This window comes from Alternaria conjuncta (genome assembly GCF_024043145.1).
Source record: "Alternaria conjuncta strain BMP 0040 chromosome Unknown scaffold_9, whole genome shotgun sequence".
NCBI lineage: Eukaryota > Fungi > Ascomycota > Dothideomycetes > Pleosporales > Pleosporaceae > Alternaria > Alternaria conjuncta.
The window spans coordinates 1,664,346-1,681,651 of NW_026250098.1; the positions used below are offsets into that span (position 1 = coordinate 1,664,346).

At 52.9% G+C, this 17,306-nt stretch overlaps 4 protein-coding genes across 4 annotated transcripts; 1 reads left to right on the plus strand and 3 right to left on the minus strand.

Moving 5' to 3' along the window:
* Positions 1–2,573: 2,573 nt before the first annotated feature.
* J4E85_007034 (uncharacterized protein) lies at positions 2,574–3,185 on the minus strand (the record flags this gene model as incomplete). The annotated part of the gene is made up of 3 exons (XM_051471268.1): positions 2,574–2,588; positions 2,609–3,057; positions 3,113–3,185. 3 exons carry the CDS (start codon positions 3,183–3,185, stop codon positions 2,574–2,576), a joined length of 537 nt encoding a protein of 178 aa, XP_051325478.1.
* Positions 3,186–5,055: 1,870 nt separating this feature from the next.
* Positions 5,056–6,742, minus strand: J4E85_007035 (uncharacterized protein; the record flags this gene model as incomplete). Its single annotated transcript, XM_051471269.1, has 2 exons — positions 5,056–6,224; positions 6,271–6,742. 2 exons carry the CDS (start codon positions 6,740–6,742, stop codon positions 5,056–5,058), a joined length of 1,641 nt encoding a protein of 546 aa, XP_051325479.1.
* Positions 6,743–7,221: 479 nt separating this feature from the next.
* J4E85_007036 (uncharacterized protein) lies at positions 7,222–12,056 on the minus strand (the record flags this gene model as incomplete). Its single annotated transcript, XM_051471270.1, has 2 exons — positions 7,222–7,248; positions 7,299–12,056. 2 exons carry the CDS (start codon positions 12,054–12,056, stop codon positions 7,222–7,224), a joined length of 4,785 nt encoding a protein of 1,594 aa, XP_051325480.1.
* A 2,596-nt stretch (positions 12,057–14,652) lies between these two features.
* On the plus strand, positions 14,653–16,430 carry J4E85_007037 (uncharacterized protein; the record flags this gene model as incomplete). Its single annotated transcript, XM_051471271.1, has 5 exons — positions 14,653–14,875; positions 14,925–15,031; positions 15,151–15,408; positions 15,456–15,986; positions 16,038–16,430. 5 exons carry the CDS (start codon positions 14,653–14,655, stop codon positions 16,428–16,430), a joined length of 1,512 nt encoding a protein of 503 aa, XP_051325481.1.
* Between the last annotated feature and the right edge of the window lie 876 nt (positions 16,431–17,306).

Sequence of the window (17,306 nt, forward strand, 5' to 3'; positions counted from 1 at the left end):
AGACCAGATCATGAATGTAGACTGATGTAATGGATAATGCACGGAAACTGCACTCACAGTCTTGCCCCAATCATGCATACAGCGCATGTATACCAGATCCATGATTCCTGGTTGAACGGTAATGGCATTGTCGAGTTGCAAGGCGGTCTGCGCCGCTGACGCCAGAGTCGCTATCCGTTAGGCCGCTTGAGGTTTAGAAGACGAGATCGACGAAGGATCATGTTGTAAAGCAACACGATAATCGAGGCGCATCCAGAGCACGCAGGAGAGGTGAAGTAAATATCCCGAGGGTAGAACTGGTCAGGGAGGAGGGGTGTAGATACACACCGACCAAAAAACAAGGAGGAGGGAGGAAAAGAAAGCTGACAGTGTCGACATGGAAAGGCAAGGTGAGAAGCTAACCTGTATAGCCTGCAGCTGATGCACACGGCAGTCTTCCATTTGCAGCCATCAGCTCGATCCAGGGCTTATCGCAACCATCTGCCGCGCTTCTTGAGCCTGATGGAGGTCCCGCGTGGGGTCGCCGATGCTTGGGCCTGGCGTCGTGTCGGGCCAATTCCAAGGTCGTGCGTGGCGCGTGTGAAGGATAGCTTCAGGTGCGGCTAGTGGTTGCTTTTGCGGGGTTCCGCGCGGTTGACACACTGAGCACCAGTGCGACCGACGCTCTAGACGTCTCGTGGCGTACCATCCTGGGTGCGCAATCACGGTAGTTGCATCTGTGTATAGTATCGTGGTCGTGATATCATGCCCAGGTGAGCAGTGCAAGCCAAGAGCCAGCTGGCTGAGGCTGTGCCTGCGAGGCTTGCAGTACACGAGGCTGACGGCCGCAGCTGTTACCAGCAACACAAACTCGAGCCTGATGTAAGATTGGACGACTACTGTTTTCAAAGGCGGTAAATGAGCGTTAATGCGCATTAAGGGCATGGTGATGTTGGGTTCATGTTTGCATTTGCCGCTGGCCCTGGGCGAGTGAGGGCACAGGGAAGGAGGAGTGAACTGCACGCGGGAACTCGGGAAGTCGCCACTAGTCCAACGCGCACCGTTCAACTCACGTCTTCTTAGCTCCTAAACGCCACTTCGCCTGTTCTCTCGAAAGAACAAATACTCGGGGTCTCGCATCCTGCACCCTGTTGTCAAATGGGGTTTCGACAACGCTTATCGTAGAGAACACCCCTCCGCTCCACACACTTTGATGATTTCGCTCGGAAAGTTCCTTCACGTTAATATCGCGATTCAACCCCCAGTCGGACCGCAGCACCACCGAATGCGAGGAACAGCCAAGAGATGATTCACAGATCGCACAGACTTTGTGGTCGAGAAATTGCGATGCGGCGCACGTTGACGATGCTACAGGAACGCATGACGAGCATCACCGACTACTCAAAGCAGCGCACGACGATTTTCTTTCTTCATCTTCAAAGCGCACACACGGAGGGTATGCTGCCTTAGCATCGAAGCTTTCGTACTCGAACACCCTTCCACCGCCTTCCGTACCTGCCAATCCCTTCTAGAAGACCTTAGTGCATGACCGAGAAACAGTCGATCGCGGTCACCCACGATATGGTATTAATCGGTGTACACTTCACCGAAAACGCCCTTCTTTACCCATTCTATAAGCTTCTCGTCAAAGCTCTCCCCGTCGTCATCACGAGACCTTACCGGGAGCCGGCTACTTCCTTCCGATAGAGTCGTCTTGGACATCTATCGCGTATCGCGCAAAGTGGTACTCGCGCGTCACCTTCCGATGAGCACGGTTTGGGAAGCGGTACCATACTTCCCGCTGATGGAGTGTATCACTGACGCGGACATGTGTCTTTTCGGGGCGCCCATGCTGAGAGATCGCTTGTTAATTGCGATTGGTTTTAGTAGGGAGACATACGCAGGACGCGGCAGTGATCGATCATTGCTGTTATCATGGTGAGCATACTAGACGACGGGGTCTCCGTCAATGTACCCTTCATCCTCATGACTATTGTCCCCACTTTATTCTTCATTTTCGATCTAGAGTCCTGACCGATCATGTCTGGCGTATTTGTCACTACTGTTGTCATCGATCTGGCCCAGTAGACAGTGCAAGGGACATAGCGGTAAAAATTGCAACCGAAGTGGGCAAACAACATCATTATTATACGTATCCACTAACCTCCCATTCGCCTACCAGAAGTCGGCCTTCACGGCATCGGAAACTTCCACTCTCCATGAACTTCTTAATTCATCACATCTCTTTCTCCTCCAGATATCGCGATCGCTCTCTGGGTAACGCGTTTGCTCACACGTCTTCCGAGATATCCTCCAATTGTTCGACAAGAATAGTCTGTCCCTTTCTCGCAGTCATCTTCTGCATACCGCTAGTACATTCTATCACGACGTTACTCCAGGAACCGAAAATTAGGAGGGTTCTCGTAGCATCAACGAAACTCTGGAAGAAGCTAACTCTGTCCCCGCTGAGTCTCATGTTCACGAGGTCGCCCAGGCGTACTGTGATAACGTCTTCCACCGCAGGAGACACGCCAACGGCGTTATGGCGTCTATGCAAATAGATCGCAACGACTCCATTATCCCTGAGCACTTTGTTATAGGTCCGGCTCCTACGGCAGCTTATGTTTACAAGCCAATGAAATATCTCGTGCTCCTCGCAATACCGATACGTGGACCGTTTGGTAACGATGAATGGGAACGATTTCCACTTCATGCGGAAAAGAGGCCGAATGTCGACACCAGGAGCTTTAACGGCGTTCGGAGTCTTGAGGAGGCGCACGGCTTTCAGAGTAGTGATGATAGAGCTATTGATATATTCGTCAGAGTGCGGAACGACCTCAAGATACTCGGCAAGCTCCTCGATGTTGATGATAGGGCGGTGGGCTTTCGTGTAAAGCGGCCAGAACTCGGAGCGGAATAGTTGGTTCGTCTGAGCAAGGCCGAGGAATTGGCGGCTAGGGTGACGGTCTCTCAGAGAATGTTTTGAGTGTTGGGAGCGGCCGCGGCGCTTGCGGTGCAGCTTGACTCCATGAGCTGCTTCTCCGGCGACAATGATGCTGTATATGTGGTTGCGCAGTTCTTCGCCGTAGGTCAGTATACATATATCTCAGAGCAAATACGACGTTGGGCTTACCACCGGGTAGCTCCAGAAGCCGCGACACTACATCCACATCGGAGGCATCGTTCATTGTTGTATCGGCATCCATGTTGGGTTATGCCAGTTGAGCTCGCTTCTTAAGTGGTTGATTGAGACAGTGTATGTAAGAAGCAGACTAGAAGGGGTAATTATAAGGTACCCGGGGCGCACACAGGCCAATTTGGAAGAGTGATTAGGCAGCATTTGGAGCTTCTTCTCTTCCCCGATGACTTGAATCCACATTCATTGTCACCCATTCCCGAACCGTCTCCAGATTCACTCTGCCACTGCTCGCCCTCCGCATCGTGATCTCCTACGCCCCTCGCCCTGACGTCTTTCCCTACACCTCTCGCCCCTCCAAGCACACTTCACCCTCAAAAAATTGTGGGACGCCGCCGGTCCGCTATCAGGCATCGAAAAATCCATCTCTGCAACCAGCGCCCGTTCAACAAGTGCATGCACGATCGCAGCGCGCGAGATTTCGATCTCAGAGTCGAGATCCACCGTAACAAGGATAAACGGTTTGCCACTCCGGTAGCGAGACTTCAAGATGCTGATCTTGGTGATGGCTCCTGGCTCTAATAGATGGTGCCATGAAGGTAGACATGCGAGCATGCGGCATAAGATGCCCGTTATAAGGCCATTTCTGTGGGTCTTGTATTCTGTGTCGAGGAACCAGCGGCCTGTGACATCGCAGTTATACGGGTCTAGCCGGAATAAGAGTGTTACGTCGAGACCTGGGTTTGGCGAGTCGAACTCCATTGCCGCTGGTCGTCTAAGCCGTTCTTTTTTGATCATGGATAGGAGGCGGACTAGCGCGGGATATGCATCGTTCTTGCCAGCGAGACCCGAACGGTAGAAATGAGCTAGTTGGGAGAAGTGGAAGTAATGACCGTTGAAATACAAGGGCGCAAACTCTGTACGCGTTCTACGGTCAACTTGTGTCAGGCCCATGTGCTTGTGCTTTGGATATCGCTCATTGAATGGCATTGCTGGATCAGGATTGTAGTGTACGCGCATGGCAGACGAATCAACATCTTCTAAGATTAAATCGTAGATGCGGTTTCGGAATTCTCCTGATAGTTGCGAGAACAGGCATGTATAGCCCGGCAACGGACCGGAGTTTGAAGAGGTGTGCGATGGCGTCTGGGATTCAGCGTTCATTGCGGGGGCCCGTAAGCCGCTTTGCAGGGTAGCTGCAGAGCTTGCATTGGTGTAGGAGATCATATCCATGTTGTGTATAGCGGCGTCGAAACTCTTAGCCTCGCGTTTGATACTCTCAGTCTTCGGCTTGACACTTCTGACCAAGCACTCTATACTTTCAGTCTTGTGCGGAGATTACGAATGTTCACGACCTCGTTGGTAAAGTACTTCCAGTCTTGTGCGTAGTAATTTGAGCCTTGCGTTCGGCACAGCAATTCCTGCGGTAGATACCCTGAGTCTTGACCCTAGTACTTTGAGTCTTTCCTTCACGTTGAGTCTTGCGACTTGTTTCTCAATATACCGAGTGAAGTGATATCAAGACGCTGTGATGTAGGACTACAGAAGAGAGAGAACGAGCAGCCGTCATATATACTCCCTCGCTACTAGCTCACACAATCATTGTGCGCGCTAAGCCATATTGAACCTAGCTCGATCCGATTTATTGTGGTTGTGCGGTGACCCACACGTCGTAGACGGCGGGCCACTCATAACTCCCGTAAAACCAACGATAGGGATGATGACCGAATCAGCGGAAAAGCCCACGCAATGGGCCATGTAGGGAACATATTGGTTGAACTACACAGGATGTGTTTCGGGCCAAAACTCCGGTGATAGCATGCCACGCTAGACCTTGCTGACCGCCCATCGTTGATTGGACACCGCTTACCACTACATCACCAAGCAGCGCCTGCGACAATTCAGATCTTCACAAAGTCAACAAGCCAGACATTTTCCACTTACTCCGCCTTAGCATCTCCAGCACTGACCAACTCTCCACTCTCATCTCTCTCCCACTCGCACACCCCCAACCCAGTACCCTTACAAGGAATGCAAGCAGATCCATCACCCAAACTCCTACATTCATCCACGCCCAACCCCCTACTCCGACACCTCTTACAAACGACCAGCTTCTTCCCCTTCTTAAGCTCATCCCTCCAATTCTCATCATCCATAATGCGGTAGTTGATGCCGTTGAAGCGCCAGAAGTCGTCGCTGGTATACATCAACTCCTCGACAGGCAGCTCTTCGCCCTCCATATATGGTGGAATGAAAGATTTGCCCGATGGAAACATTTCTCGTGAAACAACGAAGTGGGCGTTTGTGCTGTATGACTTCAGCATGGTGGCGATTTTGTAGGTAGCCGCGCGGTCGAAGAAGAGGGCACTGAGGAGGTGAGCTTGTTCTGTTGCGTCGACTATCTCGAAGAGGCGGAAGAAAGAGTGGTCGGAGAACTTGAGGTGCAGTATGAAGTCGTCTGCTAGTGTTCTTGGGAGACAGACGTCCACGAGCGAGGTGAGGGAGCGGAAGGCGATGTCGGATAGCGAGCGGAGGTCGTGGCCTGAGTTGATGGAGATGGCGGAGTCGAGCATCTTTAGCGACTTGAGGGATGGCGGGAAGCCGCTTTGTCGTAGGTAGTAGTAGAGGTGTGACTCAAAGCCTAGCTCGAGGTACTCTAGCTCGACGAGAGAGCGTAGCTTTTCGGCGCCTTCAGGATCGGTGTCGCGCGAAGTCAGATAGCCAACGTGACCTCCGCAATGTGTCAAGCGCTGCAATGAATGTGCTTGTTTCTGTAGTGCGACTAGGAATCGAGATGAGGATGTGCGTTTTTCTGGATCCATGGACGGTTGGCATTCCTGGAACACGTGCAATCGCTCTCCGATTGATAACTCCTTGAGAGCTTTGGGTAGGCTGAGCACATTGTCTAGGAACGGAACGCTGACGTTGCATTCGATAAGCGTCAGAGACTGAAGGCATGTTGTCTTCTTCTCTGTTTCGGAGATTTGGAGATCTCCGTCAAAGTTCAAACACGACAACATGATATTTCGCAGAGTTGGATGTCTGAACATCGCGACAGCGCGACCTAACTTGAACTTGTTGTCTCCCGAACCGTGCGCGTGGAGCGTTACTGCGTTTCGTTAGTCAGGCTCATTGCCATGAAACATTTGACTTACACGACTGCAGCATCGGCAACGTCATCGGTATTCCCGCGCGTGGATACACTGCTGCTGCAAGCAAGTTGTTGTAATCAATCCGTGAGTATCCATCAAAGTAGATGCCGTTTTGCCATTCCAAGTTGTTCGGGCAAGGGCTCTCGACATGCAGATGACGCAGCCTACCCATCAAACTCAGATAATGGTTCAGATCCTCAATTCCCTCGCGACATTCATCCTTGTAGCGAATAGCTAGATCCTGAATATAGTCTGTCCGATTATCTCGGCTGTCCAGTGCCGTGGCAATTCTTTGCGCGTGTCCTCCCGTCAAGACTACCATTTTGCGCCAGATGTAGGGTTCAACGAGACCTTGAAACCGCGTGCACGTCGCGGCGAGGCTGCAAAGTGCATCCTGGCCTTCGACATGGTCGATGATGTTGAGGAGGAGTTCGTCGACAAGACGCAAGAGTCCGCTCTCGGCTGGCCCAAGCATGGTAATTCCAGGTTCTTGACGTGCTTTTGTGAAGGTGTAACCGGAATGACGCGTCTTGCGTTTCTTGGCTCCTGCGAAGGATATACTTGGCATTCAAGGGTTCGGGATGAGTTGAAGTTCAATAACACAACGGGCGTTGTTCGTAGACATGTATTTCTAATGTCCGCGCTGGCAGAAAGCAGAGACAGGGTGCTGCTGTTCAGCCAACGGGACCGCAGGATGATGTCAGACGCTAGCACGATCAAGGACTAGAGCGCCACGTGAAGACATCCGTGCGCCAATGCGGCATCACTTACCACTACAGTCAGCTCAACATGTAATGGCGTTCACCTAAACACGAATATCACAATTACATCAACATATTCTGGGAATTGCGAACGATAGATGACATGATGATGCACCGTGCTTTTCATCTACACTAGATCCATAACAACAATCAAAAGACCCAAGTCCCCCACCGATAGAAACCTCATCCCCGTCTAGTCGGTTTGGTTGATCACAGCATCCTGCGTAACGTCAGTTTCATCCTAATCATGATTCACACAGCAAGACTCACCCTAGCGACCGCATACAGCGGCTTGACACCAGTCCAGTACTCAAACTGGTGCACACCCTGTCCGACCAAAACCTCCAGACCATTGACCGTCTTCCACCCGTTGTCCATCGCAAGCTGAATCAGCGCTGTTACCGGGGGCTTGTACGCCATCTCCAACAGTATTCTTTCTGGACCTGGCTCCACGTCCTTGACGCTGGCCTTGCCCTTCTCGAACAAAGTGCAAAGCGTTTCGCGGATGGCGACGTCGATGGGCTGGTCCGCTGGAATGGTTCCGATAGCGACCTGTGGCGTGCTTTCCATGGATTGGAATTCTTCTGGGGAGCCGATGACGTGTAGGTTGTATTCTGCCGAGAAGGCGTTCTTGAGGGTCTCCATCTTCGAGGGATTGCGTCCGAGGAGGTAGATTGGTCCGTAGCCCATTTCTTTGAGTGCGTAGATGGCAGCGCGGCTTGTCCCGCCGCCGCCGATGACGAGGGCAGAGCCGCTGCCTTGAGCGCCGGCGTTGCGGAGGATGAGTATCATGCCTAGGTAGTCGGTGTTGCGACCGATTAGACGGACGACCTCTTCACCACTGGATTCATCGATGGAGCTCTCGGGAACAATGGTGTTGAGGGCACCGATTACGTCAACCTCTGGGCCTAAACCGTCAAGGAGAGGTACTATGTCCTGCTTGAGCGGAATTGTCACACTGGCTCCACCGAAGTCTGGCGAACGAATGATGTCCTTGACGGAGCTTACATCCATAGTCTCATGGCGGCCGTAGACGTGCGGGAGCCCAGTCTCGCCGAACAGCTTGTTGTGGAGACGCGGGCTAGGGCTTTGTGCCACTGGTGAGCCGAAGATAAAGAACTTCTTCGTCGAAATCTCGCCCATCAACGACAGGCCTCGCCGAATATCTCCTGCAGATAGTTGACCTGGTGCGGTAGCAGAGGGCAGGAGTGGGTGCGAGACGGGTGTCATGAAGCCATTAAGTATCCTGCTAAGCTTGCCATGCTCGCCCATGTTAATGGCAATCAGGGGGACGGGATGCGCCGTATTCGCCCAGCTCTTGAACTCTGCAAGCGCATAGTTGTCTTCGAGCGACTTGGCGACACCCACAAGTTTAATGACAGTACCGTACTGCAACGCGCGGTTGTAGTACTGCATCCACGACCCGTTTCTCCAGTTGAGCTCGCCTTTGGGATCGTGATGGCTAGCGATGATCTCTGAGTATCCGCGAGTGTCGGAAACCTCGCGCAGGATGTCTTCTGGCATGGTCATCTCCAGATCTACAAAGTCACAACCAAGTCGTAATGCTGTCCGGTAAAGCACCAGGGCCTCATCGTAAGCCTGGTCTGGGAATCTTCCGCCTTGTGCTTTCGTTCGCAAGGTGAATATGATAGGTATCGATGTTACGGTCCGCAGTATTGTCAGTTGCTCGATCACGAACTCTGGTGTTGGCAGGCCTTCTTGCCCGTTGGGGTCTTCCAACAAGTCGACTCTGAGCTCAACAGCATCCGATCCGACTACTATCTCCGGTAGAGTCTTGATGCAAGGCTCAAGTCGAGGTGCAGATAAGCAGACGAAGAAAGAATGCTTCCTCTTCTTGAGACCCTTCAACGTGGTGGCCTTGCCAGTGATGGTGTTCAGGAAACGGGCAATCTCTCCTTGCGTCTGAGCGAGTCCACCAGATCCTGGGACCTGACTGTGGAAGCGGTAGTTACTGCACTCTGTGTACCAGTCCTTCCTTCGCAGCCATACGCCCATGATATCGTCTACGTACGCTGGCCGTGTCTTATCGATCTGTAAGAAGGCGACTACCTTGTTGATATCACGGGTGACAAGTAGTACTATACCGCCACTCTTCTGATAGTCGACGAGAATCTTGCGAGCTTCAGGTGTCTCCACAATCCCACCACCACAGGCGAAGACATGCCCATTAGGCTTCTCCTTGACAGTTTGGGCCAGAAGCTTCAGTTCCTCGCTCCGGAAGCCGTCCCATCCTTGTGTCTTGATAAGCTCAGGTATTGTCATGCCTACATGATCCTCGAGTGCAGTATCCAGATCAATGAAGGGGCGTCCGAGTGCACGCGCTGCCCAGCCACCTGCGGTCGTCTTGCCGGCGCCGCGCATTCCGATGATGAAGATTGACTTCTGTTCAGTCTTCGACGCTGCCTTGTGCGCATTCGGCCGTGGCGGTAGCTCCACGCCTGAGAGCTCGGTCTTGAAGATCTGGCTCAGAGAGTCCCAGTATCCGGGCCATGTCTTTCCGGTACATTCTTTCTCAAGGATGAGAACGGGCGCTGGGGCTACTAATGAGAGCACAGCAAAACTCATGGCGACACGATGGTCATCGTAGCAGTGAATACCGACCTTGGGAGCTTCGAGCTCATAAGCCCTTCCATCAACTTCAATACCGTCGTCAAATTGTCTGCAAGTGACACCAAACTTGGCGAGCTCATCTTCCATGGCTTGGATGCGGTTGCATTCCTTGACACGCTGGTTTGCGATACCATAGATGCGGGTGGTAGTTGTGCTACCATTCGATGATGCTACTGCAGCCAATACGGATGCTGTCAGGAAAGCATCAGTCATGGGCTCCATGTCGATCTCGTTGACGGCTTTCAATTCGCCGCGAGGAGGGCCTGTGACGGTTGTAGAGGTCTCGGACTGTTCAACCTTGCAGCCCATAGGTTTTAGAACCTCAACAGCGAATCGCGCATCACCTTGCAGGGAGCCTGAGCCGATGTTGGGCACTGTGCACGTCGTACCTGTTATAGCCGCGATGGCGAGCGGGTAGGTAGCAGAGCTAGCATCGCTCTCCACCTCATATTCGGAGGGGTTCGTATATGGCTTGTTGGGGATGTGGTAGGTGTTGGGATCATCCTGGGACCTCTCGACCTGCACGCCAAAGGAAGCCATCATGGCGATAGTCATGTCGATGTATGGTTGGGAAATGACTTTGCCACCAACCAGGCGCAGTGTTACTGGCTTCTTGGAGTATGGCGCGCTCAAGAGGATAGAAGATACGTATTGCGACGACACGTTGGCAGTAAGCTCAATCTCGCCCGTGAAGGAATCCGGACCAAAGCCACCGCATGCAGAAATTCGCAGTGGTAAGCTGCCTTCGTTCTCCTGATAGTCAATTTCGACGCCCATGGTGCGGAGTGACTTGACCAGCGGGCCAATGGGTCGCTCCTTCATACGCGCGTTGCCAGTGACTACTGTGGAAGTCACGCCCTCGACGGGCTGGCACAGTGCAGTCACCGAAGTCAGGAAACGCGCGGCAGTGCCAGCGTTTCCGAGGTAGAGTTCGTTGCTCGACGCTTTGAGGTTTCCGCCATTGCCAGTGACCACTAGCTCCTTGCCGTCGTTCTCCCACGCGAAACTAGCACCCTGCATCTTTGCCAGCGCGTCCAGCATGACTTGTGTGTCGTCAGAGTGCAGCAAATTGGTGATGCGACACGAGCCAGTTCCAAGCGCAGCAAGTACGAGGACTCGGTTGGAGATACTCTTGGATCCTGGAGGTCTGCAGGTCACGTTCAGGTCGGAGGGGATACCAGGATGAACAGATATGCTCGGTGAGAGGGCGATTCTGATGTCGCGATCTTCGACGGAGCTAGCCTTCTTTTCGTACGTCCGGCCAATGCCTGACAAAAGCACAATCTTCTTTGTCTTGCCTGCATTCTTCTTGTCCACAGCCATGATCTTGATGAGCTCGTCTACGGGGCAATGTTTGTTGGCCGACCGCTTGCGCACCGTCTTGTCCGCCAGCGATGTAGGCAGTCCGTAGCTCGCGATGCACTTTGTCAAGCGCGCGACTGCGGAGGGGTCCAGTACACCCAGGTATCTGGCCAACTCGGCCTCCTTGACCATTCCTATCGCGACGCACTCTCCGTGGAGGATCTGGGGTGTGAGGATGGCTTCGTAAGCGTGTCCGATCGAGTGTCCGAAGTTGAGCAGATTGCGCAGGCCGCCTTCGCGCTCGTCTGCCGAGACGACTTCGGCCTTGACGCGTACTGAGCCTAGCACTATGCGCTTCAGTATGCTGGCGATCTTGTCGAAGTTCTTGCGGCCGTTGACGGGCTTTTGGTCAATCGCAGCCAGGATGGCGTCTGCATTGCCCTCGAGTGTTGTGAATTCCTCCTCGTTCCAGATTGCCGCCGTCTTGACCACCTCTGCCATGCCGTTAACGACCTCCCTCTTGGGCAGCGACTCGAGAAACTGCAAATCAATGTATATCCTCTCGGGCTGCCAGAAGGCGCCGACCAGGTTCTTGCCCGCGGGCACGTCAATGGCCGTCTTGCCGCCTATGCTCGAGTCGACCATGGCCAGCAATGTGGTAGGCACGTTGACGAACTTGATGCCGCGCATGTACGTCGCCGCGACATAGCCTATCATGTCCCCAATGACGCCTCCGCCCAGTGCTATTATGACGGTGTCGCGCACACATCCTTGCGACAGCAGCCAGTCTTCTACGGCTGCCTTGGTATTCCGCGACTTGGACGTCTCGCCGGGCGCGATTTGGTAGGTGAGGAGGCGTGGGGAGAATGGAAGCGAAGACGCGGCCGACGCGAAGGCGCGCTCGAACGTGGGCGTGTAGAGAGGGCCGATGTTGGTGTCGGTGATGAGGACGTACGTCGACGAGGGAATGTTGGTAAGCAGGTCCTGGGCGATGTAATTCTGCCAGATGCCGTAGTCGACGACTATCGAGTCTTTGCCCAGGATCGTCACCTTGGTCGGCTCACCCTGCGCGACATTGACGCCGTTGCTCGCCATGGTGGGCGGTGCGAGTCAGACTTGCACAAAGAGCCGCCAGCTGCTGAACGAGGGAAGTAAGGCTACAGGGAATTACAATTGATGAGGGCGAGTATCGAACTCAGCGCATTATGTCTGGGAGGTTGTGGGTATGAGTCAAACCGGGAGTATACTTTTTGCGAGGGTTGCGTTCTTCGAAATCAAAGTGCACCGCTACCGGACCTTGCATGGCTGACGTGGGGAACCCATGTCATCCCCGACCGCGCCACCGCTTCACGCTTCCAACACCAACTTCGCGCAATGTCATCACCGCCCTACCCTTTCAAAGCTTTACGGGTAGAGAAATCTCGCATGCGCGTGCTAAACCTCGTGACGCGTAAAGCCATCTTATGATATTCAAATGCGCTTCATACGTTCCGCTCGACCAGCGTAGTCGAATAGACCACACACATAATCCAACTGCAGCTGAACGCACTCGGATCAACGCTGTACGGATGTTCCCACTGAAGACTCGCAGTGGTGAGAAAGCTGCAACTATCTCAAATGATTGCATGACCCAATGGCGCGAAGAGCTCGGCTGCCAGTTCGAGATTCAAGAAGACCTTTGTAAAAGCGTCACCATCTCTGGCGACGACGGTTGATATCGATGCGGCAGCTGGGATATGGAGGGAAGCTTGTTCCTCCATCGGCCTTCCGAGACGAAAGGAAAGGAGAAATCAAGACAAGCCGTCGATGTAAGGCTCAGCGCTGATGTGGGCTCGTATGTGTGTGGTTGCAACTACTACATCAGTCTACTCGAGATGCAGAAATGGACTGGCAGACGGGACGTTGTGTTCTTCCATGTGCCGAACCTGGAGACCGAAGAAGAGATCTGTACAGGTGTCCGAGTAACGTAGGAACTCATCGATGCACTAGTGGCTGTTTGGCAGCATGAGAGAATAGCTCATGAACCTTCCCCTCTGCCACGCCAATACTTCGCCGCGGCCTTTCAAACGGATTTCTCGCAATGGACACATGGCGAGCAGGGATGACCACGTGGGGCTAAATCGGTCGAATGGTGCCTTGGATCTCATGTGCAAGTCTTGAGAGCTTAGCACTGCATCTCCAAGTCGTTGTGTGCCTTCGCGCCGTGAGTTTTAGAGCGTGATGACTAAGCGACGCGCCTTCCAAGACGCGCTGCCCCTGCCTCGTCCCATCATTCACCAGCGGTTCCGCCTTCGTTCAACCATCATCTCTCATCATCATCGTCAGCGGCGCCATATTTCTACTGATCCTCCTCATGCTGGGCAACGGCTCGGTGCTTGGCCGTCCATCACATCCCTTTGCCCGCTCTGCACAACAGGCGTACTTCCTATTGAATGCAGAAGCCCGCCGCACAAGCATCTATCATTCCGCCCGAGGCGCAGCACTGCTGCAATGTTTCAGCCTTCCCGCTCGAATCAATTTGTAGAGAAGCAGCCGCGATGCATCTCATACCGATCTATCCGGCTGGGCAAGAATAACAACAAGCCGTCGAAGAGCCTCACATTGCGACGTCCTATGTTGAATCAACATAGACTCGCTGATATGTCATTACGCTCTCATGCACCACCAAGAATCATCTTTTGTCATACCCACTTACCTCATACAGTAGCAACATCGGATGTGTGGAGAAGCTCGACGTCCTTGCATAGGACACAACTGCCAAGCGCGTCAACGCAGGCTAAGGACTTGGCGACTTGGTATCGAGCATGACAACAACACCCACGGAGCAAAGGAAGGCAGTATATCTATGCAATCTCTCGGACTAAGTACTCCTCACTAGATTCAGTGCGTCCTCCGGTCAAATCAAATGCGGCATCCGTGGCATTTCTCAGCACCAAGAGGAGTACTGCCGTGGATCGCAGCATGCACACACCAAACATGATAGTGATCAAGGCCATTCCACTCGATTCACGGTCGTGTACTATTAACGGGCTCTGTGCATATTGTTCTCGTAATCAAGCGCAGATTGTCTTATTGTTCGGCTGTTCAGAGTTGTGCAGAAGCTGTAGGTCCGGACAGGCATTCGAGTCTGTGCACGTTACATGGGAAAGTTGTTGAGCATACCTGCTATTACGAGCATCTGGCACATGGGATTGCGAATACCCTTGCGTTACGCAAGATGATAGGCTACACAACAGAAGATACCCGTTCCTCCGTACCGAAGATCTGGTCCCGTTGACGCGATCCGCGTCCAGCCTTGCCAAAACAGGTTAAGAATCCAAGGAGGTGAAGGTCTTGGTTAACCACCAATTACCCCAGTATCAGAAGCTTGGAAGCGCCCTTAACCAGAGCCTCCAAGCACGCCAGGGCGGAAGAACGGCTACCGGCACTTCGACGACGAGATTATCAAACTCGCTTCGGTGTTTCTGCCTGATCGATGCCAACGGTGCGTCTCCGTATACCAAGCGCATGGCATATCTCGCTTCCCCATGGGGCCGGGGCACCCTTCCCCAGGTGTTCGGGTTATAAGGGTCAGACTGGTTCCAATACTTTTTTGGTCCGTTAACGACGATCACAGCAACTTACCTCCCCACTGGAAACACCTCCAACTTGAGATCGCACCCACACAATTTTGTTTTCGTTTGTTGACAGCATGAACGCAAACAAAGATGGGCCCGTGCTCACGGAACCGGAGTACAGGGACGAGAAAGGTTCGGACACATCACCAAACCCGCCTCTCAAACTCGAAGACGTCGAACAATCCGCCTCGATGATTGACATTGATCCTGTCACTGAAGCAAAGCTGCTAAGGAAGCTGGACATCCGGATCGTGCCCATGATTTGCTGGATCTACCTGATGAACTTCATGGATCGAGGTGCGTACGGTATGCTCATCTTGAGATCTAGACTGACAGATTCGCGTAGTCAACATCGGCAATGCTCGTCTCTACAAGATGGAGGAGGATCTTGGCATGGACCCCGATAGCAATCAGTTCCAAATCGCGGTATCCATCTTGTTCGTTACTTACGTTGTGAGTGTCGCTCTCACCCAATGTTTGTTGACTTCCACTAATCGTGTATTAGATATTCGAAACTCCGGTAAGCTTGGCGTTCATCAGAGCCTAGCCTTACATGCTAATTAGACATCTAGTCAAACCTGATCCTGAAGCGAATGAAACCTGCCCGATATCTCGGAGGCCTCATGTTCATGTGGGGCATGGTAGCCACGTTCTCCTGCTTTGTCAACAATTTCGCCGGACTCATCGTCTGCCGTCTCCTGCTGGGCATGTTCGAAGCCGGCCTGTTCCCGGGCGTCATTCTTTACCTGAGCATGTTCTACAACCGGCGCAACGTTAGCTTGAGACAGGCGTGCTTTTATGGTACATCTGCACTAGCAGGTGGACTGGGTGTAAGTATCGCTTCCCCAAAACAAAAGGAAGGAACTAACGAGCACAGGGTGTTGTAGCGTACGCAATCGGTGAGCTCGACGGTGTAGCAGGCTGGAACGGATGGCGTTGGATCATTCTGATCAACGGCATTCCAACTGTGATCACCGCCGTCGCCGTACCTTTCGTCCTACCCAACAGCCCCGAGACAGCCAGCTTTTTGACCGAGGAAGACCGCCGGAACCTTGTTCTGCTTCGAATGAAAGAAGTCGGCCAAACAACATCTGGTCAAGAACTCGCGCGCGAGGATGTCATGAAGGGTGTGAAAGACTGGAAGGTCTACGCCTACGCCATTGCGCAATTCGTTGGACTGGGCATGCTCTACAGTTTCTCCGTCTTCCTACCGACCATCATCAACGGTCTCGGAGGTGGATGGAGCCGTCAAGTAGTTCAGGCGTTGACGATACCCGTCTACGTCTGCGGCTTCCTTACCTACGTCATCTGCGCATACTTCAGCGACAAGTCGCAAAACAGAGGTCTTTACTGTATAGGTGGGCTCGCTGTTAGTATGATTGGATACATCTTCCTCATCGCAAATAAGGTAGGCCCTCAACATTCCACAATTCCAACGACTATACTGACATGCGTATAGGGACTTGGCCTCAGCTTCGCAGGCTGCTTCATCGTCGCGCTCGGTCTATGGGTAGCCACCGGAATCGCCTTCTCCTGGATCGCTGTCAACAATCCCCGATACGGAAAGCGAGCCTTCGCGAGCGGCATGCAGATCACCATCGGTAACTGCTCAGGTGTTGCGGCACCTTTCCTGTACGCCGCCGACACCGCGCCAACATACATTCCGGGCTACGGCGCTACTATCGGGCTGCTAGCCCTCGGTATTGCGATTTACATTGCGCTGCACTTCTACTTCCGCATGAAGAATAACAGGAAGCTTTCTGGTAAGGAGGACTGGAGGATTGAAGGCAAGACTGAAGAAGAGATTGCTGAGATGGGAGAGGATAACCCGAGGTATCTGTACACGATCTAGATTTCCGTTACCACCCTTTTGATGGCGCTTGGACTTTGGGGAGTTTTGCTGCTATCGGGTGATATGCAACAGATGGTAGCCCTGCCGCAAGTGTCTAATACTCAGAACTGAAACCTGTTTTTTCTTCAAGTCAAGTCTGCATCAAACGAAACATCGATATGAGACCCTCGAACGCTCCTGTTCTACCTTTGAGAACCAACTCCAAGACTCTGTCTCTCATTGAAGTACTTCTCGCATACATAAGATTCCCTAGTCTTCCCTATCTCATCAACTTGTATCCACCTAGCACACACATCGCCAACATCACCATCACAACAAAACCACCCGTCATGCCCAACACCCCATCACAAGAACCAAGCCACACCACCCTCGCCAACCCCTTCGGTCCTCTCATTGCCACCAGCTTCCGTTCCAACGGTACAATGCGCCAATACCACGATTACAACCCTGCCGCAGACATATCCACCCAAGACGACCCCTTTCGCATTGGCGCAACGCATACTACCAAACGCCGAAACGCTCAGAGTGAAAGAAGATTCGATGGGCGAGAATATAAAGCAGCAGATGGGGTCGCAACAGCCTCTGGGCGTAATCGTAGCTGGGATAGCTTGGCGGAATGTCCAGCGAGTGAGGATGTCGAGGATAGTGGAGATAGTGGAGATGGTCAAGGAAGTGATGCGTCTAGTCGCACGTTGGGCCGATCGGAGTCGTCAGACTCTACTGTAGCGGGCGACGAAGATGGCGGTAAGGAGAATAGTGAAGGCGAAGGAGATTCAGATGAGAGTATGGCGGATTCTGGGAGTGATGGAGAAGAGGAGAGTGAGACGTCTAGTCACACACTGGGACGGAGCGAAGACTCAGACTCTGGGGATGACG